The sequence below is a fragment of the Brachypodium distachyon genome, chromosome 4 (assembly GCF_000005505.3).
Source record: "Brachypodium distachyon strain Bd21 chromosome 4, Brachypodium_distachyon_v3.0, whole genome shotgun sequence".
In the NCBI taxonomy this organism is placed as follows: domain Eukaryota; kingdom Viridiplantae; phylum Streptophyta; class Magnoliopsida; order Poales; family Poaceae; genus Brachypodium; species Brachypodium distachyon.
Window position 1 is genome coordinate 29,298,236 of NC_016134.3, and position 17,251 is coordinate 29,315,486.

The 17,251-nt window shown below is 43.7% G+C and overlaps 2 protein-coding genes across 2 annotated transcripts; both read left to right on the forward strand.

The window, feature by feature from the left end:
- The first annotated feature begins 5,551 nt into the window (after window positions 1-5,551).
- Window positions 5,552-10,781, forward strand: LOC100840770 (sec1 family domain-containing protein MIP3). Its single transcript, XM_003577752.4, has 7 exons — window positions 5,552-5,804; window positions 6,210-6,353; window positions 6,945-7,097; window positions 7,569-8,075; window positions 8,183-9,697; window positions 9,777-9,845; window positions 10,323-10,781. Exons 1-7 carry the CDS (start codon window positions 5,757-5,759, stop codon window positions 10,449-10,451), a joined length of 2,565 nt encoding a protein of 854 aa, XP_003577800.1. The 5' UTR covers window positions 5,552-5,756; the 3' UTR covers window positions 10,452-10,781.
- A 2,305-nt stretch (window positions 10,782-13,086) lies between these two features.
- On the forward strand, window positions 13,087-15,141 carry LOC100843588. Its single transcript, XM_010240971.3, has 2 exons — window positions 13,087-14,268; window positions 14,383-15,141. The coding sequence occupies exons 1-2, from the start codon at window positions 13,545-13,547 to the stop codon at window positions 15,057-15,059; spliced, it is 1,401 nt and encodes a 466-aa protein (XP_010239273.2). The 5' UTR covers window positions 13,087-13,544; the 3' UTR covers window positions 15,060-15,141.
- The last annotated feature ends 2,110 nt before the right edge of the window (window positions 15,142-17,251 follow it).

Consider the following 17,251-nt stretch of genomic DNA (forward strand, 5'->3'; position numbering starts at 1 on the left):
CCTTGCGCACAGGCAATTCAGGCGACACGATTGAGATTTCTCCAAGGACGTGTTCGGTTCATTACCGGCGGGGATCAGCCTGGTATCTCAGGATTTTAGTTCGAATACCTTCCTGTGTTCTCCAATCCTCCTACGGACTGGTAGAATGGAACCAGCACTAAGCAGAGTGAGGAGCCACTGTCAATCACCGCGGGCACGAAGTGCTTGGTTGGTTCCTGTTCTACTGGGGGAGCTGGTGCGTCCAACTTATCAAGCGTGCCCAATCGTTCGACTCCGGCCGCGTCACCGCCTCTGACCCCTTCGGCCACGACGACGGCCATTCCTACTCGATCGATGCCATCACGCTGCTTTCGAATTCAGCCCTTGGCACATTGACACAAACGGTGGCAAGGATGTATTTCCCGATGCCTCGCATTTCTAGTCGAACGGCCCGGAATGTGTCCAACTCGGACCTGGTTAATCCAAATCCGTTCATCTTCCATTGCTCAGTCTCTCCCGAGTCTCCTAACTCTGCTCATCTTGGTTTTGGTTTTGGTTTTGGGTGCGCGATATATATATCTAGCTAGAGTGCTACCTACCGGCTATTACACACACTTCAATATCGTATTCTTTGGTAAAAAAGTATTTCCTCCGTCACATATTAAGTATTGCAACTTTGTCACTTAATATAGGACCGACCGAGCAAAATTTAAGTCTTAGTTATTATCCGCGCAGACGGTAAGAGCGGACAAGAGATATGTCTACCATGAAGTAACTTACCTCAGGTTTTAATTAGTATATTATTACGCTTTTTGTGCAGCTACTACGTAAGCAATGGAGTTAGATGTGTTACTTTGTCTCTGCTTCTATGATCTCATCAGAGCTATAATTCCACGTATGAAAAGAGAAATGTGCCATACCAACAAATCAATTTATCTTTAGATTTTTTGTAAACCCGGCCATGAAGGAAGTCTGTCCACGCCCGTATCAAGCGAGAGCTAGTCTCAGTCCAATAAACCTTTAGAAATCACACCAAAAAATTCTAGTAGAATAGCATCAAAAGATTCATGTGTATATTTCCATTTGCCTCAAAACTGGGCACAGAATAAGTCTGGTTGAGCAAGAAATCATCACAGACCAGACTTTCCCTGTTTGAAGAATGGAAGGCAAATTCAGAACTCAACACTGTTGTTGGGCACTAAGTAGTTTCTGAAGTTTCACTGGAAGTTGTGGGTTATCACCAGCTAGCTAACAATATGTGCACAGGCCTTGCTTATAAAATAGAGCTTTCTCCCGGTCATACATCAATTGATCCATTCTATGCCGAAACAAAAAAAAAGCTAATTGAAGCTCTGCCTATCGTAAAACAAAACAAAAAAAGCTAATGAGGCTCTGCCGTTGGCTTTGGATCTCAATATCTCTCCGTTCTGCCTGGCCTAGGATTGTTTGCTTGTGATAAAAAGTCTCGAGTAGAAGGACTTGTGCTATTACAGTTCAACTGGGGGGATTGAAAACAGAGGATTAGAAAATAGAGGAATTCAAAAAATGAGGTTTGACTTGATGTTAGAATTCCTCTGTTTTTCCTTTGAAAGAGACAACAATGAAAATTTTCCTCTACTTTACGTCTGCTCTATTCTTATGAACGAAATGCATATGAGCAGCGTCATCAAAGGAAATATTCCTATTACTAAGATTTTCCTCCGGTTTTTCCCGTGAAACCAAGAGGCCCTTACTTGGGGAATCGAAGGGAGAAAGAGGCTGTTTTGGAAAGGTGTTTTTTAAGTTTGAGAAGCGTGTGTGTAATTTTGATGCTCACAACATGGTTATAAAGCGGTTTCACAAGCTCACAACCTGGCTACTTTTGGTCATCCTGTTTGCTTTCTAGATGTATCCGAGATCGCTTGTATTCCTGTTCAAGCGAGAGTGGAATAAAATGGTTTATCCCCTAAAAGAACTAATTAACGTTCAACTTTTTTTTGAATAAAATTAACGTTTGTCCCGAAAATATGGTTGACCTGAGAAGTGAGAACAACCTCGCAGAACTCTAGCTGACGAGAGGAATGATTGGATTTTGAAATTCTACTTCAGTAAAAAACTATTTTGAGTTTGTCCCATCCGATATTGAAAACCTAGGTCCTTCACCGATTACCAGGTTGCCTCATGGGCCATGGCTGCTGACGAGAGTGTGTTGCAGGCATCGCAAGAGAAACTACAGAAGTGGTCTCTATGACTCGTGATGCCATTGGAGCTGGAGTTGGAGCGAGAGCTCAGGGTCGCAGTTCCCCTTCTTACTCGTTCCCATGTTCTCTAGAGCAGGTGATACTCATCCCTCAACATGGGAAAAACCTTGTGCATGATGCTCATCTTTACCGATACTTATTGGCCGGCACCAGACGTATCTCACCAGAACAATATCCAATGCTTGGTTCTACTCGCTCCCGTTTGCCTCCTATTCCCATGGTAGCACGGAAACACCCCCAAACTCTTTCCTCATTTTACAGCCTTTTCCATCTAGCTATGTATGTTGATGCTGCACTTAAAAGAAGGCATCGTATAGGAGCTAGGACATACCTAATGCTAGTGATGGTGGCGAACTGAACTTCGGTACCCTTGCTATTCAACCATTTATCATCGTGAACAACTAGTTCTAGTTCAACAAATATATAGATACTTGCTGAAGCCATAACATTTTAACTTTTTAAGCTAGTCTAAAATGTATGTCTGCCCTGAAGTAACTTATTTATGAATGTAATTTATGGAGGGAGGACTATGCTTTGCCTCGGGATGTAATCTCGGATTACACTTTTCGAACTTTACTTTGCCTCTGATCTATGATCTCACTAAAGCTATCATTCGATATATGAAAAGAAAACTATGTCGTACCAACGAAATAATTTATCTTTAGAGTTTTTTTTAACCTATGAAGGAAGTTTATCCACTCCCATATCAAGTGCGAGCTAGCTAGGCTCAGTTCGCTAAACCTCTAGAAAAATTCTACCAGTAGAATAGAACCAAGAGATTCATGTGTCTGTTTTCCATTTGCCTCAAAACCGAGCACAAGATCATAAGTCTGGTTGAGCAAGACATCATCACGGAACACAATTTCCCTATTTGAAGACTGGAAGGCAAATTCGGAACTTTAACACTGCTGTTGGGCACTTTGAAGTTTGAGTGATTTCACGGTCCAACCAATCGTGAACGTGCGGATTCAGGGGGCAGCGGCGCCACCAGGGGCATACCGCGACAGTGGATGTAGTGGGCGACGTCGTGGGCAAGGAGGCGCTCGGCGATGAGCCCCACTGGCCCTTCATCATCCTGCGACTCGGCGCGGGGCGTGTGCGTCCAGGAGCAGACCAGGTCTCCGAGCGGAGCGGAAGGGGATCAGAAGACAAACACCACCACCGCCGCTGCCGGGAGGGAATGGGAAGTTGTTTCGGCTTCAGGAGCGGCCTGCCAGCTTCTGGATGGGCCTGATTAATGTTCAAGGTGCATTCCAGCCCGTATACGGCCGACCTTTCTTACTTGGTGTCCCTCTGCACTCTGCAGCTAATTATTAACGTGATTCTCAAAAACAAAAAAAATAATCTAATTGTTAACGTTCACCGCGAGGAATCCTAGCCGCCAGAGAGAGCAACTCAGTCGACTTCTGTTTTTTATTTTATTTTCGTTGATTAATTCATGCCCTGCGGGGGTCTCCCGGCGGTAGAGTCCGCGGCGTATGGGAAAATGGTCTCTTGGTTGCGTCGTCATTCATGCATAGTCAGTACCATCATGGTCCATGAAGACAATGGATCTCGCCGTTTGTGCTTTTGTTATTTTGGTTTTCTTCCTTGTCAGTTCCGTAACGAATCAGCAGTTTGACACCCTGTTTTCCAGAGGTTGTGTCCCCTGCCACATTACGTTCGACGCTCTTAAGTTCTCATCGTTTGGGGTTAGAGATTGATGCGGCTTTTCAAAACCAACGAGGTTAGCCCAACTTGTGCATCTTTGGTCATCTGTAATTTCATCACCACCACCAGAGACATGGAGACATATTAAGATACGAACGACGGATGTAGCAATTTTCACTTTGGAGAATCTTGATGTAACTTTTAGTTTTATTACAAATCTTTGTTATTGGTTTTTCTTTCAGTTTTGTCGATTGTTTGCACTATGTTTCTTGAAACAATAAAGCCACATGTTTCGAAAAAAAGGTGTTCCTCTCCGGCTAAATAATTCACGTTCACCTTGCCTGTCAAAAAAGTAGTTCGCCCTGAGAATAGTTCGGAAAAAACGTGTGGTGGTTCGGGTAACAGAAAACGACTAACCTAAGGATTTTAACTCATATCCACAAGTCAAAAAATAATAACTAATAAAAACCCTAAAAATCACTAGTTTTGCCAAGTTAATGATTCAAGTCCAGACATCATGAGCCTCTTTTTTTTCTCTAGTCTCCTTCCCGGCTTGAGCCAACAACATGAGCCGAGCCGACGACACGATGGAGAGCTTGAGCTTGGTGACGAAGAGCAGCTTGCAAGATGGGATCTTGGGGAAGAGAAAAGGCTCGGGGATCGAGAGTACCATCATTGCCACCATCTCTCTATACTACCTTCACCGTTGTCCCTCCGTGTACCGTCTCTCCGTGTAACTACCACCGCCGTCAAGCAAAAGATGGGTTCGGCCTGGCTTTGGGAACTCGGGTATCACCTTTGAGAGAGTTCAGTCGACACATCGCACATGTATTCAAACCATTTGTGCACATTGGTTGCCTTTGAGTTTTTTTCCTTTTTACTAGAAAAATGATATTGAATTGTGGCTAAGGGTCGGGTAGCCAATTAATGCACCCAACAACCGTCCCTTGTGTAAGTAAGACCACCTCCTTTATAAAGGGCGCACTACTTCGCATCGATGTAGGTAGCCTTCTATTATAGCATAGATATCTTAGGTAGTTGCTCTCTGGAGAGCTTGAGCATATATACCATATGGGAAATGAAAATTTAGGATTAATTAGGTTGGAGTTGGGCCACTTCGTGTGGTGGAAATGGAAGGCATCAGAAAACACATGTTTGCTGCCGTCTGAGTTAGCTTTAAGTTGATCATGTCATGGCGTTTTTTTGTTTCTGTTTATTTGGCCTGAGGATCTGTATGTCGGACAGTAGCTTTAAGCTGGTTAAGGGGTTCTCCTTGGCCGGTGAAGTTTCTATTCCTGCATGGTACTTCTAGTCTTCTAGATGTGTAAACACTGATTTCAATAGCGAAACAGGAGCTTTGCTCCTTAATCTAAAAAAAACATGTGAGTTAGCATAACTTCTTTCACCCTCCAAGTGCAGTCGGCCGATTGGAACAAGGTCATTCATCGTTGATCATGCAGTCGCAAGTGTTGTCACTCCCTTTCAAAATGTCTTCTTTTGAATTCATCTTTGCTTATATCACCTACTTTTTTCATATAGATGTTTCATAGTAGATCGTATTACAAAAAGATGAGATAAATAAAATGAGGGGCCTCAAATAAAGAGGAAGAGTAGAACCGAATTTTGCTTAATTCTAGTCGGGCCGAAATCCAATCACATGGGCCTAGCAAGCAAGAAGCTAAACTTAACTGATTTCCTGCGAGCCCAGGATGGAGTAGCCATCGCCGCATCTCCGGCGAGCTGCAGCTCCGAAGTCCGAAGGTGGGATCGATCCCCTCTTCCTCCTGCGGTGGTGGGGTCTCTGGCTCCTCCAGCTCCGGTCTCCTTCTCCTCCCGGTTTCTCGACACCCCACGATTCCGACCGCGACCTAAGTGGAGTCGGAAGCCATGGTGGCGGTGGATCTGATCGCGTCCTGCCTCGACTCCATCCGCCAGGTCGAATCTCTTCGCGACAACCCCTTCTCTGGTTCCCCCGATTCTTTGCCGCTTGCTCGTTTTCTTTTTCCCGTCGATCCTTGTATTAGAGGTGCGGTTTTAGATGATGGAGCGCGTAAAGATTCCCATGATTTTACCCCAATTCGCGCAGTGCGTAAAGATTATCGGACGATCGAGTGCTCTCGAATTGGAGCAGTTTACCTGTTAAAGAATACAGTAGAAAAAAAATTAAATCTTTGATGTTTGAAGCTTCAGAACTGAACCAAAAGTGTTCCCTTTTCGTCCAGCGGAGAACTTGAAGAAGCATTGCTCGTGTGATGAATTTTCAGTATCTTAGGTATCATCTTACCAGCTGTGAGTGACTATCGGAATTGATATGTTTTGTGGGTTGTTGCTGCTTTGCAGATTGGAGATGAGATTGCAGATGCACTAGTGTACCTAGATGCAGGCACACTGGAGGCATTCCAGTTCACAGGAGCTTTCCCTCTGCTTCTTGAGCTTGGTGCCCGGGCAGTTTGCAGCTTAGAGAGCGCATCTCCTCTTGACGCTGTATGGTTCCTGTACTCTCCTTTGCTATCAAATCTAGGCAACTACTGAAATGTACTCATTGACCTTTTGTCTTATACTCCCTCCGTCCCATATTAAGTGACTCAAATTTTCCTAAATATGGATGTTTCTATGCCTAAAAAGCGTCTAGATACTTGTGATAGAAAGTCACTTAATATGGAACGGAGGGAGTAGTTTGATGATCGATGGTCATGGTCTGTGTTTTGTACTAGCTGTTTTGGTTGCAAACTTGAAACTATGCTTAATGAATATCCTGTAACATAACTACATATTGTTCCGATGATATGCACTGTCGTGAACAATGGAAATTCATCTATGGCCAGCAGATGTGAGTTTAATGATGCACTTTTTTAACTGGTATCAAAACATTTTGTTCGTATTAAGTCAGTAGGCAAGTCACAACTCACAAGTATGCATATGCACCAGGTTTTGGCAATGGCGTTTATGTTTAGATGTATCTCAATTACAAAATCATGTAAACAAGTGTTTCTCTAGGGTTTTCTGTGTGTTGATATGAAAAGAAGGAAATATGACATGTTTACCTGATCACATGCCTGTATCCTGGCTTTGCAGGCTGCTGAGTGGCACTCAAGTTTTGTTCATCCAGCTAGGAAGATTGTCGTGATTACATCACGCCTTCTTAGTGATGCGCATCGGTATATTCTGCGCTGTCTGGGCAACCATGGAAATGTTTCACATTGTACTGTATTGACATCAATTTCCGAGGTGCTGCATCCCTGCAAGAATATGTTACTTGTGATGTTTGGATTGCGTCTGATGTGCTTTAACATCCCTTCAATTTTTTTACTAAATAATAACTCTCTTCATTGGAAAATGCCTGAAGTATATTTTGAGTGGCACCGAAGTTGGATTTTTTTCTTAGGAAGTCGTGATGGTAGCATTGTATCTACTCTATCTGCACTGTTTGATCTCTTTTTTGTTAGTGACTTGCATGCCCCCCTTTTAAAGTTATCTGAATCAGCTGAAGGTCTTCATGAGTCATGTACTTTCTGATGTATGTAGAATACCTGTGTAGGAGTGCATGTGTATCAGTTTCTGCATTACTCAGAAAAATGGTGAATAAATGCCCTTCCTGATATTCTCGTTACTTATTATTTTAGAATCTTCTTAAATCTACTTCAAATCATCATAAAATTGTGCGAGGAGCCTTTTGAACCTTTGGTGAATTTATTACAGATTGGTCACTCGGCGTACCTTGATTCCCCACTTGGACCAGATGCTTTCCGGGAATATGAGATATTGCTCATTCAGGACCATGAGGAGCTTTTCAAGAAGTCTGGGAAATTAAGCAAGGATAAAGTTGCAATTCCTTACACAGAGAAAGATTTCACCTCAGATGGTGATAGATATTCTAAGTTGGGTTCTGGGGTGCAGTATGGATCTTCTGAATCTAGCCCAAGGAAAAAAGATTTGTCTGATGATGAGTTAGGCCAGGTAGAAGCAAGAGGAAAGAGGTTGTCTGTAACTGTGTGTCACTTTCCGATGATTTTCTCTCCTATTTCCTCAAGGACTTTTGTTTTGCCTTCGGAAGGTACAGTTGTTGAATCATATTTGTCAAATCACCACGAGGATTCCCTTAGCCCTGGTCTACCCTCCATATCTACTGGTAAACCTTTGGATGGTGATGAGGTGCCCCCAGGAGTAACCTTGACTGCTCAATTCCTGTACCATTTGGCCAATAAGGTAATGGCTTTTGTCATATGCAACATACTTGCATATTAGTTACTCACTTACTCTTATCTATTCTTGCACACAACCTTTTGTTGATCTCTGTGCAAAAATGTGTGTAGATGGACCTGAAACTTGATATATTTTCACTTGGTGATACATCAAAAATCATTGGGAAGCTGATGATGGATATGTCAAGTCTATATGACGTTGGTCGTAATAAGAGTTCTGCTGGTCTACTGATTGTAGATCGTACAATTGATCTCCTAACTCCTTGCTTGCATGGCGACTCATTTCTTGATAGGATGCTATCCTCGTTGCCACGGAGGGAAAGGACTTCATCCGTGACAAAAAATCCCCAAACTCCGAGCAAGCAGTCTCAAGCTACCGTTAAACGTTCCCCACTAGATATAAAGATCTCTTTTGAAACAGCCTTTAGCAAGGAAAAATCTAAGAGTAGGACCAATATGTTGTCGGAAAGTATGATGGCATTTGTGTCTGGCTGGAACTCAGCTGAGGCTGACTCTGAAGTTACATGGCTACCTGATTACGCTGACAAAGCCCATGATGACAAACTAGACATTCCAAGTGGTTCCTTCCTATCCAACTATGCTGGAGTGCGCTACTTACAAGCATTACTAGACAGAGGGGCAAAAGATGGATTGTTGCTGATTAAGAAATGGCTTATGGAGGCATTACAGCTTGAGAAGTTGTCCTTCGCATCAAAAGGTCGACAAACAACTTCTGTTTCCGAGCTTCGTTCTATGGTGCAAATGCTCTCTCAAGACCAGTTGTCCTTGGTAAGAAACAGAGGGGTTATTCAGTTGGCACTGGCTGCTGAAATGGCTCTCCAGGAACCTCAGAGTTCTCGCTGGGATGCCTTTACAAGTGCTGAGAGAATATTAAGTGTAACATCTGCAGAGACAACACAAAGTCTTGCCAGCGAGATTCGTGATTTCATCAACACTAGCACTTCAGTGGAATCTCAGAACCAAGGTAATAAAATGGGGTCTTCGCAAGGCCTTCTGAGTTTCCAGGACATACTACTTTTAACAATTATTGGATATATCTTGGCTGGTGAAAACTTTCCTACATCGATGGCTGGTGGCCCGTTCTCTTGGGAAGATGAGCGGTCACTGAAAGATGTTGTGGTGGACTCTATCCTTGAGAGGCCTTCATCTGTGAAGTTCCGGTTCCTTGACGGCTTGGAGAAGGAACTTGAAGCTAAAGCTATATCTAAAGATGGTGATAGAAATAAGGGCTCCAGTGAGCCTGCTTCCACCACTACAGATGATTTTGATGACCAATGGGATAATTGGGATGATGATGATGATACTGATCACCAAAAGGAGGAAGTTTACGGGGACATGCAACTTAAGTTGGAAGTACGAGATAGGGTGGATCAACTCTTCAAGTTCTTTCACAACTTATCCAGTATGAGGGTGAGGAACCAAGCTCTGGGAGAAGGTTTGGCAGCATTGAGTAGATTTGAGACTGATAGCTACTCAAGAAAAGGGTTGCTTTACAAGTTGCTGTTAGCTGTCTTGTCTAGATACGATATACCTGGCCTCGAGTATCATTCATCAGCTGTTGGCCGTTTATTTAAAAGTGGTTTGGGTAGGTTTGGGCTTGGACAGGTATTTGCACAGTTCATCTTTTACTTGCATCTGTCATCTCTCTGTTTAAATTGCGCACTCATAATTGTTTTGCCTGCAGTCTAAACCAAGCTTTGGCGATCAAAATGTTCTTATTGTTTTTGTTGTGGGAGGTATCAATACTCTTGAGGTATGGTATGGTCCATATTCCGTGGTTTCAATTATTTGATGATGGCATGATTCAAGTACTTTGTCTCTGTCATAGATTGTGTGGTTCACATTATTTGATGATGTCATGATGAAAGTTCTTTGTCTCTGTCTAGCATCATGTTTACATGAATATTCAATCTCAGTCTAGAACTACAGTAAGAACCCACTCGAAGCCGTCACATTATCTCCTGATCTATCTAAACTCTCCAGTTCAGCACATTACTGCTTTTTCATCCCAAAGAACTGCACAAGCTATTTCCACAACGCTGGGATTTTAATTTATTCTGTTTGAGAAGAATATGTCGAATCAAAGATATCTAAGCCAGAGATTGTAATCCACCAAAAACTAAAGAGCACTTGCAAAGTTCTCTTGAAGAAAAAGCATAACCAACAGTCCTTTGGTTCTTCTGTTACAAAGCAGTATTGTTTTACCTAACTTCATGTTCTTTATCCAAAGGTCCGGGAGGTCATGAAGGCAATCTCGGAGAGCAGCAGGCCAGATGTGGAGCTTATTCTTGGTGGTACAACCCTTCTGACCCCAGATGACATGTTTGAGTTGATGTTGGGCTCATCCAGCTTTGCTTAAACTCTGACCTCAGTTCTTTTGCTTCCAAGAACCGGTTATCGGTACATCAGCCATCATGTAAATTCAATCTGTACAATTTTTGTTTACTTCTGAGATTTTTAAATTTTGGACATTACTGGGGCTTAGATAACTGTCAGAGTAGTCACAATGTTGTAACTCATCTAGTTTCCACCCCTCATTGCTCAGTATAGCTTGTATTCAAAATCTTATCCCTCTGGCTTCTCCCCACTTTAAGGCCAGCAACTTAAAGTGTACCTATACACCATGTTGTCAGCAATACAAGTTCAGGCAATGGCCAAAAAAGAAATGTCAGACTAACATACAAGGAAATAATTGCCATCAAGATTTGAGGTTTGCAAATGTGCTTTTATGTTTCCTTTTTAACCTTTTGCCTTGGAAGAAACGGCTTGTCAGCCCCACGGCTTGTTACACAAACGGCTTGTCATTTAAAAGTATGCGCATGTACCAACAACAAAAAATGGCAACAAAACGCATACAGACACAATCATATACGCCATTTTTCATTCAAAGGCAACATGTTCATGCCAAGTTGCCAACCATGTGAAGATGGAAGCTCTAGAAAACCCTTATTCACGATTTTACTTTAGAATTAACAGTAATTGTTTCAACATTGTTTCTTTCATTCTAACCTGATGGCTTATGGAGTATACTATCGTCCGTATGTATTTATTCTTGATACTTTACGGCCTACTCTTACTCTCTCCGTGTGCGTCCGGTACTAAGTGTCGGAAATTTGTATAGACACGCGTGAACCCACTAAAACGCATATAGATACAGGTATATTTAAACAAAGTTGCGACACTTAATACTGAAACGAGTATATGCAAATAATCGAGGTGGCAGTACATTCTTATGGATCGTTCTCGTTGTATGCAAGTGACGTGTCAACCAGCTACACGCGTCAATACGAAACGTTGCATTGCGATACGCTCAGGTGGTTGGTTCCTTGTGGTGGAACCAGTCCACTCAGGTTCAAGTCTTCGACTTGACGTGGATGTTCACATTTCCTGAATTTATTTCATGGCTAACCAGCATTGTGCTACGAGGCGCCTACGGTAACTTCGCGCGTCAATCTCAAGATGATGTGTCGGACCAGTTTCTCGAAGATGTTCATAGACGTAGGGTGTGCGTGTGTGTTCGTAGGGGTGAGTGTGCGTGCGTATTTGTGAGCGCCTGCGCCTGTACTGTGTTTCTAAAAAAAAGCCGTTGCATTGTCCGTATAGCTGGTAGTGTTCTCTCTCGCACACACGCAGCAACAGAAAATGTACAACAACACGATGATAATAACACACATGCATGCATGCACCACAGTACGTGCCAGCCTGCATATCTAGCTACAGTCGATATATATGTATGATTCAACTTTCAATTGCAATGAGCCACAGATCGACTAGTCCATCGACGACCATGCATGCAGGATTATATATCCTTGGCGCCAAGTAATCCAAAACCAAACCAACCAACCGTTGTGGTTAGCTAGAGACAAATTAACCAGCTAGCTGCTTGCATTGCAGGCAGGACCATATATCCGACCCATGAACCTGCATGCTGAGCTGAAAAGCGGCCTAATAGCTAGCCGGCCGTTTGCATGGTCGTTAATGATGGGACGCAAGATAGAATATATTCTACAGTATATATTTAGATACAGACCGATTAAATTTTATACGCCCCTTCCGTTTCATGTTAAGTGACGACTATTTGACATGCGCATGCAGGCCAGGATGGATCGGACCTAACTGCAAATCCGCCAAAGTGTCACAATGAGACGTGACAGGTGGGGCCCCAAAGCCAGCCGTCGTACATGCACAAGCGACGCTGCAGCTGGGTTGACGACCAAAACGTTGGCGCCGGACCAAAACGAAATCAAGCAACAGAGACAAATCGACCAACCAAGTGCCAGACAGAACGCCCTTTAAATCCCATATCGCTAATCATGTGACGCGCCTAATAATTAAGTACCTGCTCGTGAACGCTTTCTAACGCAAGACTTTTTACGCGCTGCGTACGTTTTTGTTGACTTGCATTTGCAGATTCATTTCCCACACTCCTAAACTCGAAGGTATATTTTCTAAAATAAATACAGAGTAGAAGGTATACCAAAGAAATACTTCTTCCATCCTGAAATAAGTGAGGTGAACTTGTATAGATTCTTTTACAAATCCACATCGCTTGTTTTGACACGGAGGAGTACATTGGTTGTTGTTATTTCTTGGACAATCAAGAAATAACTGTTTCTGCATCTATATCGCTGACATTACTGATTGATTTGTGCAAATACGAAATAAATCGAGTAGTTTATCTTTTGCAGGGACATTATCGATCAAACAATATTTCTTTTTCAAAGAATATATAATGTCGGTCGAGAATATCAGACCATGTGGCATCAACATTTGCTGAAGCCTTGAAAAATCATGAGGTTTTTTTTCTCCTCTCTCCTAATTATGAGATTTACTGTACTTCATCCAGAATAAAGAGATCGACACCACACTTAAACGTTGGGATACCAGACCACATGGTCAGGATTGGAAGCATGATTGCAAGCAACCCATGCCTGCATATGCACCCTTTTATCTCCTTGGCATTTGCAGCCTTGTGTGCCTTTCCATTCAGTCCCCACCACCCCAGCATTACTTGGTTATTCTACATACCAAAAGGGGGGTCATTAAGGGCACAAGTATACTAAACTAATCAATGTGGAGGCATGGAGCAATGGTGCCTAATTAAAGCTAAGTGACTGTGCACTGTTAAATTAGCTTCATTCATCCTCCCCAAAAATATCAAAAAAAAAATGTGAACACTCATACAAGTTGCATCTATTGTGTCACAAAATTATGGATATACATGGCTCTACTGCACCTCATTTTGCCTCCCCCTTTCCATTCACTCCCACCACCCACCATTACTAGGTTACACTTACCAAAGAGAGGGGCCATTAAGGGCAGATTACTAAACTAATCATGGAGCAATGCAGCCTAATAAAGCTTTCAGACACCCTCCCCTGATTTCAGCAATCATTTCTCCCTCCCTCCCAACATTGTTTCAACACAAGTCCTGCCTCCTCCTCCTTCTCCAATGGATATACTTGCAGCAGCTGGACGGGATAGGGGTGATAATGGTGCCAAGAAGATGAGCAGAGCAAGAGAAGAAGGGAAGCAGAAAAAGCAGCAGATGCAATCAGGTGGTTCCTTCTGGGCTGCCATGGCGCTCAAGAACAGAGGCCAGCTGCCAGGAGTAGAGAGCAAGAACAGCAGCAGCGGCGGCGGCGGCGAGAGGAAGACGAAGAAGAAGACCACCATTGGAAGGAGCATGAGCTGCGCTGTGAAGTCGATCTGCGGCACGAAGGAGAGCGCCGTGCTGAGCAGGGGAAGCCGCCGGAGCAGCGGCCGCAGCGCCGCCTCGAGCAGCAGGTCTCTCAAGGCTCCCGGTTCCGGCGCCGGCGGCGACGCCTTCTCTTCCGTCTCCGTCTCCGTCTCCGCGTCGTCGTCCTTCAACTCCGAGACAACGGTGGCCACGACGGCGACCACCGTCAGCTACTCATCGTCTTCGTCTTCTTCGTCGTCGGCGGCATCTGCTCTGTCGTCGCCGCTCTCGTCCGTCAAGGCCGCCACGGGCTCCGGCTCCTTCAGGAAGAAGAAGCTGCCCGGCGGCAGCTACTACGAGTGCCACTCTGAGGCGGCGGCGCTCGACCCCAGCGCCGCCGCCGCCGCCATGGCCATGATGCTCCCCTGCGCCGGCTGCGACGAATTCTTCCTCAGCGCCGAGTCCCTCGAGCTCCACAAATCAACCAGCCATGCCGGTAATTAAACAGCAGCCAAAGAATTACTCCAAGCTAATTAAAGCTTCAAATTCTTGAATCCTTCCAAGCAAATCCATTGATTCATTATGAATTTATGATTTCATTTTATTTCAGTCTCGGAGCTTGGCGCCGGGGACACGAGCAGGAGCGTGGTGGAGATCATCTTCCGGTCGAGCTGGAAGAAGAAGCCGCCATCGCCGTCCTGCTGCATCGAGAGGATACTCAAGGTGCGAAGCTCCGGCAATGGCGCCGCGGCGAGGCTCGAGTTCGAGCAGTACAGAGCGCGCGTCATGGAATCGGCAGCGGCGAGCGGCGACGCCACAAGGTGCGCCGCTGATGGTAACGAGCTCCTCCGGTTCTTCCGCTCCACCACCGCCTCCCATTGCTCCCTCGGCCTCGCCAATGGCGGCGCTGCCCTCTGCAGCGGAGCTCCATCGTCGCAGTGCGAGCTCTGCGGTATCATCAGAGATGGGTTCAGCATCGATGGCGACGGGAGGATCGCGACGGCGGCGACGAGCAGGCTGGCGCACGACATGGCCGCCGGCGGCGGCGGTGGGGAGAAGAGGGCGATGCTGGTGTGCAGGGTGGTGGCTGGGAGAGTGAAGAAGAAGAAGAAGAGCGGCAATGGCGGTGGCAATGGCGGCGGCAGCAGCGATTCTTCAGAGGAGTTTGACTACGACAGTGTCAGTAGTAGTAGTACTTCCTGCTCATCAGAATTGGATGAACTGTTTGTGTTCAATCCTAGTGCTATACTGCCTTGCTTTGTGGTGATCTACACAGTGGCTAATTAATGAGACTCAATCACATTTTAGTCACTGGTTTTGTATTGTAACATAATTTGTTCCCTTAATTTGATTCCGTTTGCAGCAACTCTATTTCCTGTTAATCATGAAAATGTTGCAAATTTTCTCGCTGAAAATCCTATTACGAACATTTTTCAGAACTTGCAGGAATTTTTCGCAGGAAACAGTTCAATTCCCGCACATTGCGAAAAATGAAAAATGAATCAAACATGTTCCAAAGGGTACGTACTGGATTACATTTATTCAGACAATGACAGTATCTCAAACCACAATATCTATTGATCATTGAAATCTGTTTTGTTTTCTTACATTGGTAAAGAAAGAAGGAACGAGAAAGAAGGTGCTTACAAGATGATAAATAAGGCCAATTCAATAGGCTCCAAACCTGTGATTGACCTGAGCCAGCTTCCAAGATCTACCAAGACCAATATATCAATGCAGAGTTTTTGTCCGTTTATACATTGGGTTCTTCCATTGAAGAGCCAGACAAAGGATTAACAACAAACACTCACTTAGGGAGAAGCAAATGAACCACTGATTACTCAATCTTGTACTATATATTCCCATGGACATGCTACTAACATCCAGCTGCATCCAGCTCAATCTACTCTACTAATATACATGCTATTAGTACTGATCCCAAGAAATCCCTGCTGCAGTGCTGCTGCTGCTGCTACTACTTGTGCACCTCAATCTACTCATAATCCTTTAGCAAACCTAGGTAAATTAAGCCCTACAAAGTAGAGGCATAATTAAATTAATTGCGATTACTTACTTGTACCTGTAGTTCTGTAGTTAAATCAAGAATGTTGTTGGGCTGTCTGCTAGTGCAAGACAGGTAGTAGCACAAAGCTGATTCCAGAAACAAACAGGTCATGTATAGGTCCAAGATTGGTCATAGACCACTGTCAATTACTTTAGCATTGCTCATGACCCGTTTTGTTCAGGGGCTGACCGGACAAACGGGAAGAGACGGTTTGCAGGCAAAGAATGTCAATGGCAAGGCTTGAAAGAAGATTTCTGTCAGCACGCTGCTTGTTTTATTGGATTGGATCATCCTGCAAGCGACGTGCTTCAAACGCTCTATAATGTCAGTGCCAGGGTCTGGGGGTGGTTCAAGGTTCAGTTTGAATTAGTAATATGCAGTAGCTAGCAGCACAGCACATTCGTGTCCTATATGAACTACCTAACTCTATCTCTGAAGATTCTTCACTGAGCAGGGAGATGTAAGCTATGTGGTAGTTAATTAAATGGCTCAGAAATTTGGTTAAATTTATTAAGACTTTTTAGCGTAACTTTATTACTAAGGCCTAATCTTATATTGCCTAGTCAAGGTGCAAAAAAGTTCACTGCAAAAAGAAAAAAAATCAAAGCATTGCTCTCTTTCTAAACAAAAATGTTTATCGAAATGAAGGGGTGTGCTTATTCTCTAGTTAAATTTTCATGTCATTATTCGGATCCATACATCAGGACAATAAAACAAATTCAGGTGTGAGTATTACTGTAAAGAGACGTGGTTATCTTTCATTTCAAATTTGGTTCTGTTCATATAACTGAACTTCTCATATTGTTTCTTGATTTATTTTGCATCTGGATCCTAAACATTATGCATGTATTTTTGTTTGAATGGTGAATTTAAAGCCTAGTGTACAAGTTTGTCGATTTTCTCTTGTTTTTTACTAATGTTAAGTGTGCACCATAATTATTTGTGCTGCTACTTTTGTTCGTTTAGTGTAGCATCTGTGTTTCATGTTGATCATGATCAGTTGGAGTCAATGGAAAATTTCATACGAAATTCAGTGCAAGCATTGATAGTTTGATACTCACTTAGCATTTCACTGGTAGTAAATCGTCTAAGTAGCTACAGAAAAGTGCTTGCACTGGAGCAGGTAAATCTACTAAGGTGCTTCATGAACCATGGCGTGGCTATATATTCACTCTTTTAGGGTGTTTGTTAGGCCCTGTTTGTTTGAACTTCAGCTTCAGCTTTTGATGCTTCTACCGCTCTAAAAAGCATATCTCTCCTTTACACATGAAACTGAAAAGCACTTCGAAAGGTGCTTCCCTTCAGAAGCTGCAGGAAGCATCCGGACGCGCTTCTCAGTTTCATGTGTAAACGGAAGAAGTGTTTTTAGAGTGTTAGAAACAGCAAAAACTGAAAAAGAAAACCAAACAAACAA

What these genes read in the sequence shown, in the direction of transcription:
- LOC100840770 (XM_003577752.4), top strand. Translation starts at nt 5,757, where the DNA reads ATGGTGGCGGTGGATCTGATCGCGTCCTGCCTCGACTCCATCCGCCAG. An exon ending in GCCTCGACTCCATCCGCCAG is followed by an intron (nt 5,805 to 6,209) that starts GTCGAATCTCTT and finishes GCTGCTTTGCAG; the next exon opens with ATTGGAGATGAGATTGCAGA. An exon ending in GCGCATCTCCTCTTGACGCT is followed by an intron (nt 6,354 to 6,944) that starts GTATGGTTCCTG and finishes CTGGCTTTGCAG; the next exon opens with GCTGCTGAGTGGCACTCAAG.
- LOC100843588 (XM_010240971.3), top strand. Translation starts at nt 13,545, where the DNA reads ATGGATATACTTGCAGCAGCTGGACGGGATAGGGGTGATAATGGTGCC. An exon ending in CAAATCAACCAGCCATGCCG is followed by an intron (nt 14,269 to 14,382) that starts GTAATTAAACAG and finishes ATTTTATTTCAG; the next exon opens with TCTCGGAGCTTGGCGCCGGG.